Genomic DNA, 22,273 nt, shown 5'->3' on the forward strand with positions numbered 1-22,273 from the left:
CCTGGACGAAAACCTTTTCCAGAGTGCTCTGGACCTCAGACTGGGCCGAAGGTTTACCTTCCAACAAGACAATGACCCTAAGCACACCGCTAAAATAACGAAGGAGTGGCTTCACAACAACTCCGTGGCTGTTCTTGAATGGCCCAGCCAGATCCCTGACTTAAACCCAATTGAGCATCTCTGGAGAGACCTGAAAATGGCTGTCCACCAACGTTTACCATCCAACCTGACAGAACTGGAGAGGATCTGCAAGGAGGAATGGCAGAGGATACCCAAATCCAGATGTGAAAAACTTGTTGCATCTTTCCCAAAACGACTCATGGCTGTATTAGATCAAAAGGGTGCTACAAAAAATTTCTACATTTCTGTTTTTTTCTGTCAAGATGGGGTGCTGAGTGTACATTACTGAGAAATAAAATGAACTTTTTTGATTTTTGGAAAATGGCTGCAATGAAACAAAGTGAAAAATTTAAAAGGGGTCTGAATACTTTCCGTACCCACTGTATAATATATTGTTTCACAGCACCTTAACCTGTTACATCAAAAAGTGTATAGGAATAATAAATCTTTGTTTATTTAAATGACACTGGCTTACCATCCAGATGGTAGTGTTCCTCACTGTCTGAGTCAGTGAGAGAGTACAGCTCCTTTAGCAGCAGCGGGTACTTCAGGACCCTCTGGATGGGTTTGATCAGGTAAGACTCTAGAGTGGATGAATGTTGCTGTCTGGGGTTTCTCTCAGCCAGGAAAGCCTTGAAATCTGGGTCGGTCTTTGCTGGAGGAGCAGAAATATGAACATTCATTCATCTTGTACATGGGGCAAGGAAACACTGAAACAGATGCAGACAACTATCTAAAGACACTGTATGTGTGGAGAACTTGCATCTAAAGATCAGTCAAGTTTACTCACACTCACTGTGGGCGGATACTAGTTGCTGCTTGCACTCTGTACTAGGGGGCAAGCCACTATACAACATGCTTCCTATAAAACACTAGCCCCTCAGCTATCACATGCCACTGTGTGACTCTCAGGGGTAAGTGGTGGCTGTGTGCTAGATGCCAGTCAAGAATGTGCGCAAGTTTGTACCTTTAGCCAGGACCTTTGGGACCTTGGTGTGGCTGGCGCAGAAGGCGCTGTAGATCTTGAAGCGATCAGCATAATACAGGAATGAACCACCCAAGGAGAACAGCACTTTCTGTGGAAACAAACATGTCATGCTTTCACAGTCAAAATCTTTTAAAATCAAGGCTACGCTATGGTGTTGGCAATTAAGTTTTTGAAAGACAGTTAGGCAAATATCAAATTTCTAAAGTGTTCTGATTGGGATACCCAAAGTCATTGTTTGTACTGCTGTGCCTGTCCAAAAGCTGTTAGGGCATACATAAGTGCACCATGACACTTTGAGCCATGAATTATCCAACTAATGGCCAGTTCAAAAGAGCAACACCTAGTAAAGCAATTCTAAAGTGACACAAGAGGATTAAAACTGAATGATGCACTGAGTTCAAAAGATCAACCTTCCCTTACCTTGAACTGCTCCACCCTTTCCAGTCTGTCCAGATCGGGCACCAGCCTGATTCCATCTTCCAGCGTCCGGAGAAACTCAACCTGGAACTCTACCATCTCGCCAAGGTTACCGAACAAAACGTCCAGCTGCAACACACACGGAGCATCATTCTGACACTGCTCCTACTCATAACGTCAGTGTTTAGTTTATGTATATCTATAACAATTCATATACAGGCTTTTATGCTTGGATTATAGAGATCAGGTAGAACAGTACCTCATCCTGCGTAAGGAAGCTCTCTTTCTGCAGAGGCGTCAAGTAGCATTCTATCAGGCAGTTCAGGTCCTAAAAAAAAAAAAAAAAAAAAAAAAAAAAAAATGACAACATTAACAGATCAGCCTGTGATCAGATGAGTGCGGAAGGGCATACGTGGGCATCTGTGTGGAGTAGTCAGAGGTTTTTAAATAACAGCAAAGACAAAGACTCACAGGTATGAAAACAACCCATGTGCCGCGAAAAGCATGTTCACATCTGTAATAATTATGACTCCTAACAACATTAATTAAGTGTAGTTTTGCCAGAGCAGTCATGAGTATAAGATTATGTGTGTCCATTGTGATTAGACACATGGATGGCTGACTCACTAGGTAAAGATAGTCTGAATCAATTCATAACACTCCACAAGAGCTTGTACTGACGTTTACGTAAGTCTTCTCCGTCTCCACCAGTTCATTGATGACCTTGCGGAGTTTGTCTGCATGGGAGAGCTGTCTCTGTGTAGCAGTGCCCGCCGTGGGTGGTAAAGCTGACACAGGGCTCGGGGAGAGGGATGACGAAGACGATGATGAGGAGGACGACATAGGGCACTCCAGGGAATTCATGTCATGGAGACTGCGGCAGAAAGCAGTGACCTGCTCTGTGCTCTGCACAGGAAGAGAAAGAAACAGAACAGTTCATATTTTCACGCATTTGTAGAATTTTATGGCAGAGAAGGCTGCGACTGGAGCAATCGGACACTTAAATTCTCCTGACAGTCACAGTAAGAGGAAAAGGAAATACAAAAAACAAAACTGGATGTAGGCTTGTGTGGAATTTAAAACAAAAACAAGGATATCACATACCTACATTATTAAAGTTCATACAGTAAATGCACCACAGTTGAAATATGCACCAACAATACATACAGTACATTCTTGCAAAACCTGCCATAACACCAATCACCTGGTATCAGAAATACCAAACATGAGCAGACCTGCCAGGCCAAACTCGTAGTAGGCCTATTTTTAAAATGAAATAGCAGGCTCTGCTCCTCAGACTCTGACTATACAGACAAACATTAGTTGATAATTGCTTCTACTCTTAAACTAAGAAGTCATACATTCCTTATTCAGTGTTGATAAGGATCATAAGAAACTATGCTTTGCAAAGTGAAGGTCAGCTTCTGAAAAAAAGCTCGGATGAATCATCTAAAGACGCAGTGATGCGTTTAAGAATTACATCCTGGAACCCACAAGGTCATAAATAGTTGGGATCAACAGGTTCTGTCCACATCTAACTTTCTTTCATAGTCATAGCTGTGAAGTTGAAAGCAGGCATTGGGGATTAAGGAAAAAAAAGTAACAGAAGCATAATCAGAAGTGAGAGGCAAATCTGAAGTGTACCATGACTAATACAGCAATTCTTATTCCTACAATTCCATAAATAATTATAATTCTTTCCAGTTTCTGCAAATACAACCTTTTTATTTACTTGCTATTCCACCATTTCTGGATTGATATCACCATTGGTAAATCTGTGGATTCATGGGATTGTTTGCAAGCCAGACCAGCTGTTGCTATGACTGTGAGGTCTGTTGAGAGATGGAAAGAGAGATAAATGGACATTTACCTCTTTTCATCGTCTCTACTAAGCCAGAACTAGTATATTAAAAGACAATTAGGATCAAATAATCTCCTTGAAATGTGGGGGAAATGAATGAGCTCAGCCCACACTCCGAACACTAAGTGCAAGGGATTCATACTCCATGGCTCATTCAATGTAACCCCATGTCCAAGACCAATCATGAACGCAATTGCGCTGTAACTGTCGTTTAAAAGAAATTAAAAGCTAGGACTTGATAAGACACAGACAGTGACTCATTGCAGTGGAACTTTGTTGTGTGCAGCTGATCAGGTGATGAGCCTAAATCTGTATCTGCAGAGAACACAAAGCAGAAGCAATGAGATTTTCAGCCATAGTTTAGTTTGACAGGATTAATGCTTCTAATTTGACCCTGCAGTCAGTGTTCTTCATAAAAGTGCTTTTGTAAATGCCACAAACATTCTTCATCTGTGTGGGATCAGTGAAACTGATCATCAATTGCAATCTATGTTACGAAATTGTGCCTGCTTGTGTGTCTCTACCGACACTGATACAGCTGATCAGATGTAATCTTTGCTGATTCCATGGCTTGTCTCCTGTTACTGTAGCAATGACAAACACAATTTTCCATCGTGGTATTGAAGCCAGTTTTGCTAGATATACTGGAAATTCAAGACTGCTGGACCCCCACCACTGAAATTCCTCCTATCAAATAAGATGAGCTCCTTCAGTGATTAAAAGGAAAACCACCAAATAATAATAATAAAGTAAACAAATGCAAGTAAAATTATGTAGCCTATCATATCTTATTAAATCCTTGCTAATGCCCACGTCACTCACACATTGAGCACCACTTACTGTCATGTTATAACATCTAAAAAAGGAGTATCTGCATTGCCGACAATTAAAAACTTCCCAAACTGGTCTGACAGAAACACAATTTATTGTTTGACTTGGTGGCCAATATTCAAAATATGTTAAATTAAAAGAAAATTCTGTTGCCCATGGACAAATTATCAAAACAAAAAAATCCAACAAACACTAAACATGCCTGTTTTTGTTTACACAAAAAAAACCCCACTAGAAATGCTATTGACATTCTTGCCACTCATAAGCGAGGTCTTGCCCTTGACTGCCAGAGGAATTAGTGACAGCCAAGTGACAGATGGAGCAGTGACAGAGACAGATGACAGCGGGAGATGGAGACAGGACGAGCTGGAGAAGCATGGCTGCAAAATGCTTTACCACCAAGACTACTTAAGGAAAGGGAAGCCTGACTATTCAACTTTCTGAACTGAACTGTTATATTTGAAGCATTGCATCCTGCAGAAGCAATGCTTGTTTAACAGTGAATAATGTTTTATTCATTCCACTGAAACAGGACGATATGATCAAGTCTGAAAACTGCAGGTCGTATAGTCACAATGTGTGATAAGACAAATCTTACATTAATGGTTAGAATGGGTTGCTCCACTGGCAACTGAACCTTGGCACTGCTGGTACTGTCACATAATCGCTGACCTCTGCAGAATCATCATATCCACAATATAATCGCGCACGCACACACACTCTCTCTCTGCAGGGCTCACCGGCTGTAGCATGTCATAGATGGATTCGATCGAGCGTTTAGATCTCCTGCGCCTCCTAAAGGCAGACATGCTAGTAGGTCAAACAGAGCTCAACAAGAAGTCAGGTGTCCATTTCCAGTCCTGCTTTTCCAGTACAGCTAGAGTCCATTCCTGTGTCACTCAGTGCCAGAAGGATTTGTTGTCTTTCCCCTCCAAAATGTATGACACTGTACACTGTGCGGGATGTATGAAGCTTCAACGTGTCCAGCCAAAATGATCAAAAAGTGTAAAAGTAAGAAAACGCCTGCTACTCAAAACATTGCTCTGCAAAACACAACTGCTGCTAAAATCATTACCATCGCAGCTGAACAAATACCTCATTACACAGATTGAAAAGAACAGATTGCAATAAACCGCGCGCTCATGACACATCATCCAACGGCGTCTACCCAATCAAGTCTCTTTCTCAATCCCCCCCTTTCTTTGCATGCTTCCCCTATCATCTGCCTGTTTTCACTCTCTTCTTCTCCTCCTCTCTCCACCTCTGTCCTTGTTGCCGCTCTCACTTCTGTCCAGGTGAGAGCAGCAGCACCACTATAGAACACAACATTAAATAACAAGATCAAAACATCACATCCTCATGAGAGATGGAATAGGGGGAGGAGAAAGGAGGGAGGTGAGGAAGCAGTGGGTGGTGAGAGCCTACCAGGCATCTGGTCTCTCTCCCTCTCCCTCTCTCATAATCACAGCACAGAGAGAATGATGTCACCACACTTGAGAAGGACAGCTGCCTTATTAAACAAAAAGTAAATATGTATTTGAGCTAGCTCTCATGCCGCCAAATGACTCACTGAAACGCCCCAAGCATCAACTCTTGTGTGCCAACAGCACAACGCAATAATTTCCAGAAAGATTATGTGATCAAAAGGAACAATGTGGAAACCAATTTGACATAAAAACATACCTAGCAAAATAATAGATGCTACAAACGATTTGTTCGATGTCTGACTGGAGTATGAAGTTTAAAACCATAATAATTGCTTCCCTCTAAAGCCTGAAATTCATGTGCCAACGCCACACTTGTTACAATCCAAAAATGGCTTGCAATACCACACCTGCTGCACATTTGTTATTCTTAACAAACTAGAATTCCACAATACTTGCAGGAATAAGATCATGCCATGCAGAGATAAGCAAAGAATGCTGACTACGAACAAAAGGTTGAGGATTTCCAAATGTTTGTGATTAAAATCTTAGTTGAAAAAGATCTTTAAAAAAATATTGCTGTCAACTTTGAGGATACTAAAAGGTAAAAGGCATTTTCTTTGTTAATCACAAAATCGGCAAATAAGCATGTGCGCGCGCACACACACACACACACACACACACACCCCCCAGCATAGACCTCAGACAACAGCTTAGGAAAAAAACCAAAACAAATGACATGCAGGGAGCAAGTAATGAAAGAGAGCCCCGGTATCAATACCTTTTCTCTAGTCAATCCAATACACTAATTTCCTAACACAGACAAGCCTTTACCCTTTTACAGAATGTACTACATCCCAGACGCGCCCTGAAGTGAAGCACGAGGGAGGAGCGTGGAGGCATGTACAAACCTGCACTCCATGTACAGTGAGAGTCAGGATCAACAGAGATTACACATATCCACATTCTTGGCATACAGAAACACATCACACACACACACACACACACACACCTAAAGTGTATTGCATTATGACCTGCAGAATTATACACATACATGCAAGTAGAATACAGCAATTTTGACAGCACATGCTCATCTCTTATTCCCCCTTGGAGTGTGTTTCACAGAAAGAACAGGCATGGACTTGCCAATGTGAGTGAACACAGGAGAGGAAGGGAGGGAGGGAGAGTCTGAAAGTTCAGTTTCATCTAAAGTCAGGGAAACATGCAAATCCATAAATCCCTACAAGGAATGATGGGATATACACGCCATGACTGAGAGAGAGACTTTAATCATTTAATCTGAAGTGAAAGGATGATTATGTTATGACATGAGTGTTCACAAATCTATGAACATTTAGACTTTGAAGCAGTTGCAGTCACCAAGCCTCTTCCCAACTCTGGGAATCTACGAGGGTAAAGAGTGTTAAGTGCAAGGCATTTTCTTTCTGTCTTTCCTTAACAGTAGTGATTACGTGGCATTAATATTTAACAACATCCTTTAGGTTGTATGCTATATCATAAGATTTTAAAACAAGGAATGAAATCTAGAAATGGCTGAACACTGAAATATTCTCCTCAATATTGGAAATCATACTAGTTCAGAATCATACTAATTCTGAACTAGGTCCGTTGTTGGTTGCATGCTCTGCGTCACAAACATTCTTTTACAGGCTTCATTCATCAGCACAGTGCTCCCTCCAGTGGAAGGCTGCAAAATGACAGCAACATCTGTAAGGCCTGACTAAGAATCAGTGGGGAGAGGCAAGTTGAGGCACTAAAGTTATAGATTCTTAGTTGTCAGTATCTATTAAACAAAATGCACTGCATGCATGGAGCCATTTAACAGATGTTTTCCCATCAGGAGTCAATTAAAACAAACCTTGATGACCCCCCCCCGTCTTCACACACTGAATAATGCATTTTCCATTTCAAATGCCCTAAAGCAAAAATGATATAGTTTTGTCAATTATAACCAGCACTCGTCAGTGAGGCTGACTACACCTTGGAGAACACTAGCAATCACCGTCATCTCTATTATCGCTGTAATCGCAAGCAATCGCCATTTTATTCTCTGGTTGTCATATCATATTGAGGAGGTGGCTCTGTGCTTTGTCTAAAATAATGAACCTCCCAGTTTCCTCCGGCTAGCCACACACTCATTTATCTCCACTAAATGATGTGAAACACTGCAGAGAATGAAGTAATTAGAATGTGGGGATAATTAAAATTGTCCCACTTTGCCTCTTTTTCCCTGTCTTGCCACCATGTGACTGCAGGCACTGGGTGAAAGGAGGCAAGACGCAATCCATAGCGCTTTGGAGCTTTTCCAAAGAGCAGAGCGGGGAAACAAAAGCTTGATCAACATGAGCACAAACAGGGTCAACCCAAATTTTTAAGATAAAATGACATGGTTTTGAAAGTTCCCAGGGATTTTGTAGCGAGTTTGGATGGTCTTTGTTGACAGAGGAAGCATCCAAGTGCTTCAGGCTCAGGTCAGGGCCCACAGCCGGCTGGAGAGCTAAGGGAGCCGAGCTGTTTCAGAGCCAACAGCGGCCTCATGTTGTTTATGTCAATGAACAGCAGGGGGTTAGCGAGGAGGAGGAGGATGGTAAAGAAGGACAGGAAGTCATAAGGAAACTGGAAGGACAGGGGAAAAAAAGCAAAAGGACAGCAGATAAGGAGACAGGATGATCAGAAAGGACAAATAGAATAAAAAGACACTGGCCTGTTGTGTCTGAGAGAGGACACGGATACATTGTTACTGACAGTACATAATTTTAGCCAAGGAAAAAGGGTGGAAAAAACAGGATGAAAGGGAGGCTAAAACAGAGCAGATAGAAATTAGTTGAAAAATGAGACCACACATGTTAGATTTTAGGAGGAGAATGAAAGGTGAAATGATTTCCAAAGTTTTATTAATACTGTTTTGCCCTATATCGCCTTGCTTTTACAGCTTTGTTTTCCCGTTCTTATGTGAAGAGCCTTGGATAATAAAAAAAAAAGCACATGTCTAAGCATAAAGCACCAAGGGACAACATTACAGACATGGGTAGACAATATTCCAGTCTCAAGTCTTCATTATTGTGTCTCCAAAGAAACATACACATGGGATCTAGTCAACATAGTATTCATTGTACATACAAAAAAAAAGAGGGAAAAAAAAGGTAAATGTGCCCTCATTTAATGGTAATAAGATGCTATGGTGAAAATATAAACACAGTATAAAATAACATATGGCTACTCTGGCACTGCCTAAACTTTTCTACATTAAAATTATTCAACTGCACACTATTCAGAACGTACTACATAAAGATTGCATGCTGCATTTTGTGTTATATACACCGTTTCTTCTTGCATGTAGAAACACTAAGCTTAAAATAGCAAAGGCCTATAAATGTTAATTAAAATCTGTGCAGAGGTCCAAGCAGTTTAACAAGTTTAGAATCACTAAATGCCCCCCCGCCCAACATCAAGTGCACAAGATTTAAGCAGGCCTCTGGTCTCTTTCCAGCAATCCTGGCAACCCTATCTGTCGGAATTTCTCTCATCTTCGCTAAACTAATAATGGCACATCGGAGTCACAGAATCATCACTGTCCAACAGGACTGAGTCTAGACTGGAGCCAGCTCTGACCTCACCCATTAGTTCGCTCTCGAGACTGAAGCTCACTGACACATACCCAAGAGAGAACACAGCACTGTCCCTGCACTTTTCTCATCTTTTGTCTGGGCTATCGACAGAGAAGTACAAAAAAAAAAAAAAAAAAAAAAAACACATTACCCATGGTAATGGAAGCGACAACCGTAACCAAGGGAGACTGGCTGGCACACGGCGTGTCCCAGCGATCACTGTGCTGACCCTGATCAGACCAGACATCATCTTAATTAGAAAGCGATGCTGTTCACTCACCTGTCTGTCATCATCCGTGCTTCAGAGCACACACACATCTGTTCATGTGCGAGGACTGACAGGTTCACATCACAAAGTACATTCATGTGATATGTTGTCAGCACTGTATAAAAACTGATCTGCTACTATGTTAGAATGTGATTAAGATCAGTGTTCAGCAACAGTTTTCGGTTTCCACAGAAATTTACTGAATGAATTAACCATCAAGCAGGACTTGAATTTACTAAAAAGCAACTTCAAAGACCTTGTGCGTGCGAAATATGGCGTAATGCGTGCGTTTCGGACCACTTACACACTTTTGTGTCTTAGATGTTTTAGCCCCAAACAGCCTATGTGTAAAGGGTATCAAGTATCACATGAGGAAAAGCCTCTGAACATCGCCCAGCTTTTAATGGTATTGCTTTCCCTTTCGGCTACATGCCAGAGAGAGAGACAGAGAGAGAAAAGAAACATCTGAAATGGGTGAAGAAATATTTAGTATAAAAAGGACCTGCCAGAGGAATTTATATAATCATTAACACACGGATACACACCATTTATTCACACATTAGATTATTGATCAATGATATCGGTGTTTTCCTTTTCTGTCTGAGAGGGCTGACATCAGAAACAATGAAATGTCTGCAGGCTAAAAGATGGCAACACAACAAGGCAGCTAGTCAGTCACTTCAAACACTAGCACTTGTCCACAGGTCTCACTCACTCTCACCCCCCCCCCCAAAAAGCTGCTGGTCTTTGTCTGCAACAATACATCTGATGGTTTGAACAATACTCCATCCTTTGTAGAACTTGGCCTGCTCTGCATGTGCAGTGCATTCAAAGTAGTCAAGTATTCAGACCCCTTCACTTTTTACATTTTTTTTAAGTTGCAGCCTTATAACATTTTCTGAATTCATGATTTCCCTCAACATGATAAAACAAAAAACAGGATTTTTGAATTATTTATAAGTTAATTTAAAAAACAAAAACATATTGACAGGTATTCAGGCCCTCAGTTCAGTACTTTGCTTTGAGTCATTGTCCTGCTGGAAGGTCAACCTTCAGCCCAGTCCGAGGGCTTGAGCGCTCTGGACCAGGTTTTCATTAAGATCTCTCTGTTCAGGCTGCAACATAACTTGTGAAAAATGTGAAGGGGTCTGAATAGTTTCTGAATATGTGGTCTGTGAATGTTTGTATAAATATCAAAGCTGTGTCTCTGCATCCTACCTTCTGTCCAGATCCCATACAGGTTTTGTCTTCCTGATGACCTCCTCTGCTCTGTAGGGTCAGCAGAGATCCTTCCTCCAAACTTTCATCTGGGCTATTCACTGTCAACCCTGACACCTCATCCAGGATGTCCTCTACAGACAGAGACAAAGGACAGAACTCATTAGGGAGCAGGTGCACATATACACTGTGTGTACCCAAATATCAGAAACTTCTCCCTCATAATCAGAGCCGATTTCATAAAAATCCACATCTCAACCTGCTCTAATTTATTTGATTCGCTACACTTCCTCCTTTAATAGTGTTAAGAGAAATCTGAGTGGCCAGGTATCTGCCAGGATTCGTGCACTGTACACTTACAGAGAAACCTGTAATTAGATGTCCCTACTCCCTCCAACATTGCTTTCTCCACCTTCAAGTTACATTCCCTATGACCCTTAGCTTTTCTTATTATGATATGACTGTACAGTCAAATTTGTTATTATTCCATCCGTGACAAATTTCCAATTTAATGTCTCCTCTGTGGTGACAGCTTCTTGTGTACACCCATCTCCTTTTAAGCAAGATCTCATCGATAACCATCTGCCTTCTGGAGTGTTTTTTTCTTTCAGTCTGACCCTTTGCATATGGCATATCCTACACAATGACAGCTCCACACTACTGAAGGATTTATATTAATATTCATACTGCTCTGAGTTCCTGTATAAACAATGCCAGCTTGTCAGCCCGTGCACTGCAAGCCCCAATTTATAAAAGGAATACAAATGGTGCCCTTGCATAGATAAAAAGAGCAGGTCAGAGGAAAGCTGGCGGCTGCCTGCAGGTTGCTTAGCAGACAGCATCAATGCATAATTAGTAGATTGCCCTATTCACCCTCTGCTTATAAAAGATCACCATCTGCATTCTCCCTCTTTTCGCCACACAAAATTGGGGGTTTAGAGGATGTATAATGAAATATGTCAAGAAACATGAATAAAAACTAAAATGGACATAAAAAAGGGGTACTGTGTAATTTTCAATTGCATGATCTAAAGTGTTTTTTTCCTTCTTATGTTTTTCAAAGATTACATGTATCAAAAGCAAGTTTACTCTCCACACTTGACCTTCTTGCTTTCACTTGATTTGATGGCCCCCCACTAGAGGACAGTGTTTGTATACATCATCTCATGAAACAAAACAACAACTCATACCCAGGTATCCACACTGTGTTTATATAGAACAGGAAGCTTTACCTTGGCTCTGGGAGAAGATGTCTGTGGCCAGATCTTGCTCCCCATCGGAGCGCCGTGGTGGAAAGGAGCAAAGCACCCGAGGGTCCAGCTGGGGCAGGGTACTGACACTTAAGGTCAACGCTTGGTTTACAAACGCAGCCCTCAGATCATCCATTTGGAGGTCAGATGCAGCTTTACCATTCAGCAACAGAATCTCATCCCCTGCTTTCAAACCTGGTGGACAATTAAATAACACAAAGTCAGAAATGTAAAACTCAGCTTATACTCCTTAAATGCTGACAGCAGTTGTATCATTTAAAAGTGGCATAATTTTTGGGAGAAACTGCAAAAGAAAGACTGAGACAGCAAACAACCACAAAGCACCATCCAATAGAGTAGCTTTCCTGTGGGCCATCAACTCAAGAGTGCTAATGTGTACAAAGGCTCTACACAAACAAAATGGTAGTGCCGCACTCCCCAGCAGCTCTCTGGCTAATCAGGCATGTTGGGATTCTAATGTGTGCAATACATTAAAATGCATCCTTCTATGCTTGATCCCTTGAGGCAAATGCTGATCTAACAAGACTGGATGGGTTTAAGAAGGAGGGCGTAATGTCTGTCTATTCCTGTCATCACCTATACTATCCTGTACTAAACACAAAAAAAGAAACCACAGCCTTCACTGGAACACAGCTTCTGTTTGAGGCTTTTTTTTCTCGCCCCTCCCCTCGACCACCTGTGCCCAGCCCTGCTAATTGACAATTAGCGCTAAATCAGCCGACCAATTAGCAGACAGCCCTAGCCAATAAACCTGATTGGTTGTGATACCTTCTGGACAAGAGTCTCACCATCCCTCGCTGTGGAATTAAGTAAAACAAAGGGTTTTGGTCCTGTTAACACAGTCACACATTATCATTGTTTTCTCATTTTTATATCATCAGCTATAGTAGAAAGAGCAGACATTCTGTGATATGGTTTTCATAAAGCTACAGACAAATGCAGGCACACGCACAGTAACATATACAGACACACAAGGCACACATTCAGCCCTAAGTTATGACCTAGTTGTCTGGGATGTGAAATGTCAGCTGTAGCAGAGTCTTTATTGGGCAGAGAGAGATAACCCCTCTGGCCATATACTGCGGTGTGTGTATGACTCTGTGTGCTCGGCTATGTGTGTGTGTTGCTTGTGTGTTTCTTTGTGTGCTCTTCTGTAGGGGGAGGGGGCAGGAATTACAGTGAGATAGAAAAAAAGACCCTTTGGGGCTCCTTGTCCAGTGTTGGCCTGGTTTCTGCGTATACCCTGGAGAAAATGAAGCGTGATCTCTTTCACTCTCCATTCATTCCCCTCACACTTAGTAAAACCCATGCACGCACAACCAGACTCAGCCCAGCGTACACATGGACCTACGCATGTCGTGCCTGACATACTTAATTCTGTGATTCAGCAAAATATAGTATAATATTCCAAAAAGATGCATTGCGTTTTCTGGATGCCACAAGCTTTTTCTATCTCTACTCTCATATAGAGGTTGAGAGTCAGTCTCTAGCTGCCTGCTAAGCTAGCAGCTTTTAGATTGCTAATGCAATGGAGGACACAATTTCACACTTGAGTAACCTCAGTGTGACCCTGGGGCACAATAGTGGAGCATGTTTTTTTTCTATACATTAGTGTTGTATCTACAGAGCGGCCATGTGTTTCTCAAACCCATTAGGCCTCTGTGGCTCTTTTAAAAGATAGGGACCAATGAGTGGGGGTTGATCTCTAGACCCGGTTGTTCAAACGGCGATCAGACGCAGACAAAGGAATGCAGAGAGAAAGCCACAAATTCATAGCTCCTACGCAATCTTTTTATTTTTTATTTAATACATCAGAGTTTTGGCACATCATGCCCTTTTCAGGATAAAAGCCAGTAATCATCAGACTGATAAATATAGTGTGTGAGACAAGTGATTCAAATCTTTTTATACTTATTGATGCAAGCACCCAGATGTTTCTCTAATTTGTGATTTTCACTCTGTTTTGTAGTTGCTGGTTCATATCATGTGGACATGTTGGAGGCATTTCTTGGCTGTGAATTACCCCTTTATGGACTAAATTTCAAAGTTTATGTTGATTGCCTTGTAAATACTCAAAAGGGCAAAGTGTGCCAAAATGTTGATCAGCAGAATTAAAAATAAAGAGACTGCATCATCTACTGTACCTTCAAGCATGTGTGAACGCCTTTCTAGACAAGGTGTACATTTTCTTTTTATTTCATCTCTTCTCTGCTCCTTCTTAAGCCACCAGGCTTCTCTCTCCCACACAAAAGAGATTTAGCTACGTTGGCTCAGCAATTAATGCGATGCAGTCACACAAAGCAGCACTGATAAGATGTCATGTGGAATGGCTCAGGTGAGGTGTAGATAAATAGCTACTTTACTCATCCCCAATGTCAACTGCAATGTGCAATTCAACTCAAGAAAGAAATATGTACCCAGCTTTCACATACCCTAAACCCAGTTTTTACTGCATTCAGATTCAACTATGGTGATTGTTTAGTTTGTTTTGTCTTCTATGTCTGAATATCAACTCTCAGGACACTGAATGTACAGTACACTACACTATGTTTGTCAGTAAAAAAAGAAATGTGTACCTTTAGCTGAGGCCAGTCCCTCTGCTTTCACTTCAGTAATATGGAGCTGCTGCATCCCGTCCTCATCTATAACTGCCACAGAAAACCCTATTGACATAAATAATTAGAGAGAGATTCAGTCATTAATGTTTAGTCCTCTTTGAAATATCTCAAATTGACTTGCTGCAGCATAACTACCGACCAATTACATCTACTTAAGAAAAATGCGCTCACACTGGGTCATCCCCCTTTAGTCAAAGCCATGACTCATTGAAGTCTATTACATAATCAATTTGATACAGAACTTGAGAGTATGACATGAACTGAGTCTGTTTAGCTCAAAAAGGGCTTTTGTCAGAGACAAGCATACCGTATCCAATGGTGCAGGACTCTGCTTTGTCAAACTGGATCACCTTGGTAGCTTTGGGGCAAATCTCAATCTCTTTGTAGAGCTGTAAACACAAGAAATTTATATTTTACTGGCAAAAAATGAAAGGATAGCGGTGGCGTTGGATGGAGAATGTCAAGGTCATGTTATCGCTCTTAATAAGGAACAGGCAGATTCATGTATTATTCAGGCTCCTTAACAGAGCAAACACGTGTGAAGGTTGTGGGGTTACAAGCCAGGTCAATTCTGAGAAGTGAGTGGGTGCTCAGGCTGGGGTTTGACCTCGAGAGCATAGACACAGCTGTGTGTATGAAGCAACAGACAGGAACAGAAGTCGGCAGTGTGTAATGCGCGTCACTGTGGAGAAATAATAATGTAATATCATAGACTAAGGATGAAAGAGGGTGAAATGAGTCACTGATCAAAGCAGAAAGATAAAAGACCTCTTAAGAAAAAGAGCGAGTTACACAATGACTTTGCTTTGAGACAGAGTTCAGTGTATCACCTACAAAGCACGGTCACAAAGAGAATTAGGTTGGGGGTTTACAGTGGCTGAATAATGTGGAGGTGAGGTATTTTTCAATGAGAGTGATTGTTCATAATGAATAATAAGAAAAGTACAAACACGGGCACACAAACACACACATGGGTACAGTTCATGGTGCACGTCCACTTGGAATACTATTTTGCATAATTCATAGCTTATGCGATGAAGCTTCTGTTGCATCCAGGGAATTTTGTATGCATTGCAAATTAAATCTGCAACCAAGTCATAAAAAATGCACAAGCTTGCATCAAGATCTGCCTGAAATGAAACAAAAATTTATTCATAATAAGGTGAAGACCCCAAAATCCAAATGGGACATCGTGTCTCCGCTCAGCCTGTAATCTAACAAAAAAGAAAACTTTGATTTACACAAATAATAACTGTACTCCATATCTTTCATTATTGGATATGGGTGTTGTCCATCACAAGCAGTTTTCACAGTGTTTCAGTGTGTGTTTCCTCACCAGATCAGAGATGTCCTCTTCACGCTTGGGAACAAAAAAGAGGATTTGGTTGTCAATCCACACCTTCAAACGCAAGTAATGGCCATAGGGGTCTATCTTATGAGTCTGGAGGCAACAAAACAGGAGGGCAATAAAGAGAAAGACATGTTTAAGTGGAGGAAACAGCCAATGCATTCATTCTTTCATTCAACATAAGACATAATCACTCTTCATTAATTGTGCTTTATTATCTGCAGTGTTCAGTTTGAAGCCAAGCCTGTCTTCTCATAGATATTTTAAACTAATTCCCCTTACCATTCCCACATTCTAAAGTTCATGACATACCCTGGCAAAGGACATAAACATATATGTATTCAATCATGTATGTAATCCACGTATATCTGCGTGTATGTAATGCACAGGGGCCATCAATTAGGACGCTACAGTTCTTTGTGTGAGATGTTTGTGGCATGCATGCGCATGAACGCCCACACACACGTCGATCAGCTTTACACATGTGTTTCAACAGACCCTTAAGTGGAACACATACGTATCATTAGGCATCATTATTCTAGTGTGTCTCTAGCTGACACCAATTAGGGAGAAGAGGAGTGGAGAGAAATTGACAAGACTGTGTGAGACAGTAATATGCAGTATATATAGTAAGGTAAGAAAATAATAGTAATAATAAGAAAATATCTGTGACACTGACAGTCTACAAGCACAGACGACATCTGCAGTGTTTACTTTTTTGCCTTGCTATTAGTACCACAGACAGTCTCACATCTCAGGTATTCTCGGATCCATCATATCAGATCATCGGATTGATCAGCTGCATCTAATTGTCCACGTTGTTTTCCTGTTACCCTGAACTGAATTTTAAAAAGCTGACTTTTACATCTGATACCTGTCTTCTGCTGTCAACACAAGACAAGATTTCATTATCCTTATCTAACCACTTATGAAATTCTTAACTCCCCTCGAAAGAGCTGTGTGCAATTTAATGAGACTCATTTTTCAAGACTGCATGTGTTTAACAAACCTGTTAAAATTAATTATTTGCATGCTTGACAGCTGTTGACGGTTAGCAGTTTTGCTGGAGCTTTTGTGCGTGTCTATGCATGCGTGCAGGCTAAAGGTTGGGCAAACTGCACATCCCCTGTCACTCCAAATAGATGCATAATGTTTGGTCTGTAATTGTCACCCTTTGTACGTAATGTACTGTATAACATGCACTACACACATCGGTTTGCACTGCTATCAGTGACGGCCCACCTTGCACACGGTGCTCAGGACTTCCAGTGCTGTATCGCCAGGCTGTATGATGGCCAGGACAGGCTGATTGTTCGGCAGACACACCCAGGAGGGACTCAGGTAATCAGGAACCCAAATGTCGCTGTCTACGTTTTGCTGAGGAAGACTTTTCACCGAGCCTGCTTTCTCCTTCTGTAAATACAAATCAGACACACACATACATACACACACACACACACACACACACACAAATGGTTTATGCATCTTTGAATAGCATTTGTGCTCAGTGAAAACAGAAGACGTCCTATAATAAATTCAATATTATCATCAAAACCTCTCAGTTCTAGTTGAGGGAAGCAAAAAACAACAACAACCATATTCTATTATCCACACTGAAAATAGCTAAAATCATGTAGTAATCCTCATAATTCATCATTATTTCCCTTCTTGTTCACAAAAGAAAACAGATTAGACTAATTTGATGGAAACTGGCGGTGGCATGAAAGCAGCAGGAGATCTGATTACAAAATCTAATTCATTTGTGTTGATGAGAGCCTCTTGATACAATTCTCTCCCTGCGTGGGTATGTGTTACATATGTGTGTGCATTCTGTTCAGACCATAGTCTGTAACCTTTAAGTATCAGTCTGACCTCCGACAATCTGGCAGCCATGTCAGCCTCTCTTCTCGGATTCTGTCCTGCTTGTCTCTTCTCCTCGACCTCACGCTGTCTGTCACTAACACCTTATCTCCTCCTTTCTTTCATCTCTCTGTAGAACCCCCCCCCCACACACACACACACACACACACTAATCATTGCCTCTCCTTCTGGTGCCCCTTCCCTTATATCTGTACATCACTCCATCATCTCCCTCCTCCCCATCTTTCATTCATGCCATACAATCTGCTGACTGTTACAAATCCAGCCCGGTGGTCCCTGTTGCAATGAACCGATGATGATCTGCGTGTGTGTGTGTGTGTGTGTGTGTATGTGAGAATCTGTGTGTTGTGGAGGGAAAACGAGACAGAGCAGGAGACAGAGGGAGCAAACTATATGCAAAAGCACATTTTTGTCTGCACAAACAAACACACATGTACAAACAAAATACAGGCACACGCAGTTTTAAAGAAATAAACACACGCATTTTCTCAAACAGACAACAGACTGGGGGGCCCATAACCAGTACCTCCCCCAAACTCCCTGAACTCCCCAGCCCTGCTCGGCACCATCTGGCTCCCCTCCTGGCCCATCTAGGATGCCTCTGCTGGGGGGCGGGGGTCCTAGGCATCGCACTAAACTCTCCTCCTCTCTCCCGTTTCCTTTTATTGCCATCAGTGGGATTCCCCAGAACAAACAGAGCAGTAAAGCTGGGACAAGTCCATCAGATGTGAACATTTGGAACAAATGTTGCTGGAGATGCCAGTTCTGAGGCACCATTTCCAGCTCTATCTTACAACCCAACCAACTGAAGAACGTTACTTCCTATGCATTTCTTTACTGTCATCCCACACCCTGCCAGCTAAAGCTAGGCGTGGGTGGAAGGAAATCAATCTCCCAAGATGCCACTGGGGGCCTCCACAGTTAGAGTGGGTTAGTGCTGCAGTTTCTTTCCATCTGCTGAGTTCAGACAGAGGCCTGTCTCTCCTCTCCGCCCATCTCTGCTGCCTTCTACCAGTTCTCATAAAATATGGAGCTGGCATGCTTGTCCTTGCACAACCCATGGGTAATTGGACATTTTTCCTTAAAGTTCATATAAATTAATCATTTACTAGCTTGTGATAAGGCATTACTGGAAACCTCCAGTCCGATGGTAATCTATTTTTCTTTCTGAAGATATTATTCATTATTTGCAGTTGTCTGTACATTGTGGTCAATGTGACAGATACACAAGAGCACAGATGGTGTGGAGCTGCCAGGTCCTTTGATAGCAAATGTCTGCATAATTTGTTGACACATCAGAAAGCTAATGATCTCAACATATCAGATCAAATTTGTCTCAGCGGGATTAGAAGAGAGAAATATCCCTTCAGTTGATAGTCTATGATGCTGCTAGAATTGAAATTGCCTGAAGCAAATGAAAAGAAAAATGCGAATCCATCAACACTGATCTGAAAGAGTAAGAATAATGGCATCATTTCTTAGCGTCAGTAGAAAGCAGTAAGAGACCAAAGACAGTCCTGAAAAGTCTGGTGAAGCAAATCATTTGTTGACTAGAGCAGGAGGAGGAACAGCTGCACGAGATGAAAACAGTTGTTTATCTACAGCAAATAAACTCAAGAATCTTCTGATAACAATGAGGAACTAGAGTGTGCAGCTTTTAAAGTTTTATAGTCTTCAAATTTCTCCTTTCACTCTTCAGCTACGAGAGAAGTGGATGTCTGAAAGCATTAAAGCCGGAGCTTGAAAATGACCTCAAAGAAATGCTCATTGATGCAGAAGGGTAGAGGGATTTTGTGCTTCCCCCAGATAACCCCCTAAATGAAGAGCTAGAACACCAAAGGATCTCAGTTAAGTGAAAGGAGGTGGAAAATTTGGCCTCTGGGTCTTAAGAATCCCGTAACCCATTATATAAGTACAAAGGTTCATCAGATGCCCCAGTGATTTTCATGTTGGCTTGTGAGAAAGGTAAACAATGACAAGGAATTAGCCTACAGCTTCATAGGCTCTGGTTCTCTGTAGTGAATGCCAAACTAAGAAAGAGAAGAGGAACTTAGTGTTTAGCCTTAGGAACATTATTACTGTATATACATAAACATTCACTGTATCTGTTGTGGGCTTTGTCATCTTGGTTTGGCTGCAGGTTGGGCAGGGACCACAATAGAAATGGAGACAAGTTCAGGCCTACTTGTACTCATCTCTTACCTCTAACTTTCAACAGCAAACATTTCCCAAATTTAATTCTGTTTTTTTATTTTTAGTTGATCTTAGTCGACATCAAAAGAAGGCAGCTATAAAACAACACACATCTAAAAATGTCAAGGAGGACACAGTTCTATTATGGTCCTTAAAATAAAGGGACATTTGTGTTGTGGTGGTACTTTTGTCTTGTAAAGATGGCTGAGCTCTTACAGATTTTTCACTTGCGGTGTCTTCAAACATATGCTCCAATGGCTTTTTCACTGGCTCCATTCCATCAACGAACACCTGCAACAACACAGAGAACAGTACATTACAACTACATCCAAATATGGCACATAGCAGAACAGTTATTATGCAGTTATGTGTTAAGCATTTGTATTGCATGTTTAAACCAACATGTGAATAAAATGTTTAGTTTATCATTTACAATTTAGTAGCTGGATCATCACCAAAATCTAATTTCACAGCTCCTTAGTCAATATTCTAAAACTTCAATACATAGCTTCTTTCTAGTTGCCTCCGAACTATTACCATCTTCTATTTTTACCACTCAAAATACCAAAAACTAAGAAGTCAATCAAAATCGGGTAGTACGGATGTATCACTATGGAAACCTGATTGATTGAAGGATGTCCCGTGGTCTTCCTCTTTGAGGTCGTGTCCAACCCCCACAGTGAGGAGAAGCGGCTACGACGTTTACTGAAGGTACGAGGCATGGCCTGGTTGCGCTTCCTGATGCTGCTTTCTGTACGGGCTGACACCTGTGACAATGATAATTACAAAAAAACATGAATCCAATGGAAAGAGTATTTGAACCTTAATTAGAGAGTTCTATGATAGTCTATCTAAATTGTTATTTTTAGAGAAACTGATCAACATAGAGTATGTATACTGTACACGGACAACGGTCTGTGTTTGTTCTATGGGTTACTATACTGCATTGTATATAGTAATGGCACATACTGAACTCTTTCAATCTCTTATCTCCTTCAGTGACCTACTACACATTCAAAGAGAAACCACTCTTGGCATTTCTAGATTAATTCACATTGAACTACTGGGCTATGAGCAGCTCTGACACACTATATGTTACATGAATACATACTTAGATGCACATACAGGTGAAACTCCAAAAATTAGCATATTGTGCAAAAGTTCATTTATTTCAGTAATTCAACTTAAAATGTGAAACTAATATATTATATAGACTCATTACATGCAAAGTGAGATATTCAAGCCTTTATTTGATATAATTTCGATGATTATTGCGTACAGCTTATGAAAACCCCAATTTCAAAACCTCAAATTTAAATACAGAAATGTCAGCCCTCTGAAAAGTATAATCATACATATGTACTCAGTACTTGGTTTGGGCCCCTTTTGCATGAATTACTGCCTCAGTGCGGCGTGGCATGGATGCTATCAGCCTGTGGCACTGCTGAGGTGTTATGAAAGACCAGGATGCTTCAATAGCGGCCTTCAGCTCTTCTGCATTGTTCGGTCTCATGTCTTTCATCTTTCTCTTGGCAATGCCCGATAGAGTCTCTCTGGGGTTCAGGTCAGGCGAGTTTGCTGGCCAATCAAGCACAGTAATCCCATGGTCATTGAACCAGGTTTTGGTACTTTTGGCAGTGTGGGCAGGTGCCAAGTCCTGCTGGAAAATGAAGTCAGCATCTCCATAAAGCTCGTCTGCTGAAGGAAGCATAAAGTGCTCTAAAATGTCCTGGTAGACGGCTGCGCTGACTCTGGACTTAATAAAGCACAGTGGACCAACACCAGCAGATGACATGGCTCCCCAAACCAACAGACTGGAAACTTCACACTGGACTTCAAGCATCTTGGATTGTGTGCCTCTCCGTTCTTACTCCAGACTCTGGGACCTTGGTTTCCAAATGAGATGCAAAATTTGCTCTCATCAGAAAAGAAAAAACTTTGGACCACTGAGAGACAGACCAGTTCTTTTTTTCTTTAGCTCAGGTAAGAAGCTTCTGACGTTGTTTGTTGTTCAGGAGCGGCTTGACAAGAGGAATACAACATTTGAAGCCCATGTCCAGGACCCGTCTGTGTGTGGTGGCTCTTGATGCAGTAACTCCAGCCTCAGTCCACTCCTTGTGAAGCTCCCCCACACATTTGAATGGCCTTTTCCTGACAATCCTCTCCAGGCTACGGTCATCCCTGCTGCTTGTGCACCTTTTTCTTC

At 41.5% G+C, this 22,273-nt stretch overlaps 1 protein-coding gene across 1 annotated transcript in view; it reads right to left on the reverse strand.

Annotated features, from left to right (window-relative positions):
* The window catches only part of LOC123961617 (rho guanine nucleotide exchange factor TIAM1-like), a 48,218-nt gene that overhangs the window by 22,598 nt on the left and 3,347 nt on the right, over positions 1-22,273 (reverse strand). The window contains exons 2-14 of the mRNA XM_046037121.1: positions 20,688-20,834; positions 20,284-20,358; positions 17,236-17,406; positions 15,982-16,086; positions 14,953-15,034; positions 14,604-14,690; positions 11,989-12,201; positions 10,757-10,890; positions 2,207-2,431; positions 1,785-1,853; positions 1,529-1,654; positions 1,088-1,196; positions 596-775 (exon numbers count right to left, since the gene is read on the reverse strand). Coding sequence (XP_045893077.1) covers positions 596-775; positions 1,088-1,196; positions 1,529-1,654; positions 1,785-1,853; positions 2,207-2,431; positions 10,757-10,890; positions 11,989-12,201; positions 14,604-14,690; positions 14,953-15,034; positions 15,982-16,086; positions 17,236-17,406; positions 20,284-20,358; positions 20,688-20,789 — 1,678 coding nt within the window. The 5' untranslated portion in view covers positions 20,790-20,834. The remainder of the gene's footprint in view (positions 1-595; positions 776-1,087; positions 1,197-1,528; positions 1,655-1,784; positions 1,854-2,206; positions 2,432-10,756; positions 10,891-11,988; positions 12,202-14,603; positions 14,691-14,952; positions 15,035-15,981; positions 16,087-17,235; positions 17,407-20,283; positions 20,359-20,687; positions 20,835-22,273) is intronic.

The sequence above is a fragment of the Micropterus dolomieu genome, linkage group LG22 (assembly GCF_021292245.1).
Source record: "Micropterus dolomieu isolate WLL.071019.BEF.003 ecotype Adirondacks linkage group LG22, ASM2129224v1, whole genome shotgun sequence".
NCBI classification, from domain to species: domain Eukaryota; kingdom Metazoa; phylum Chordata; class Actinopteri; order Centrarchiformes; family Centrarchidae; genus Micropterus; species Micropterus dolomieu.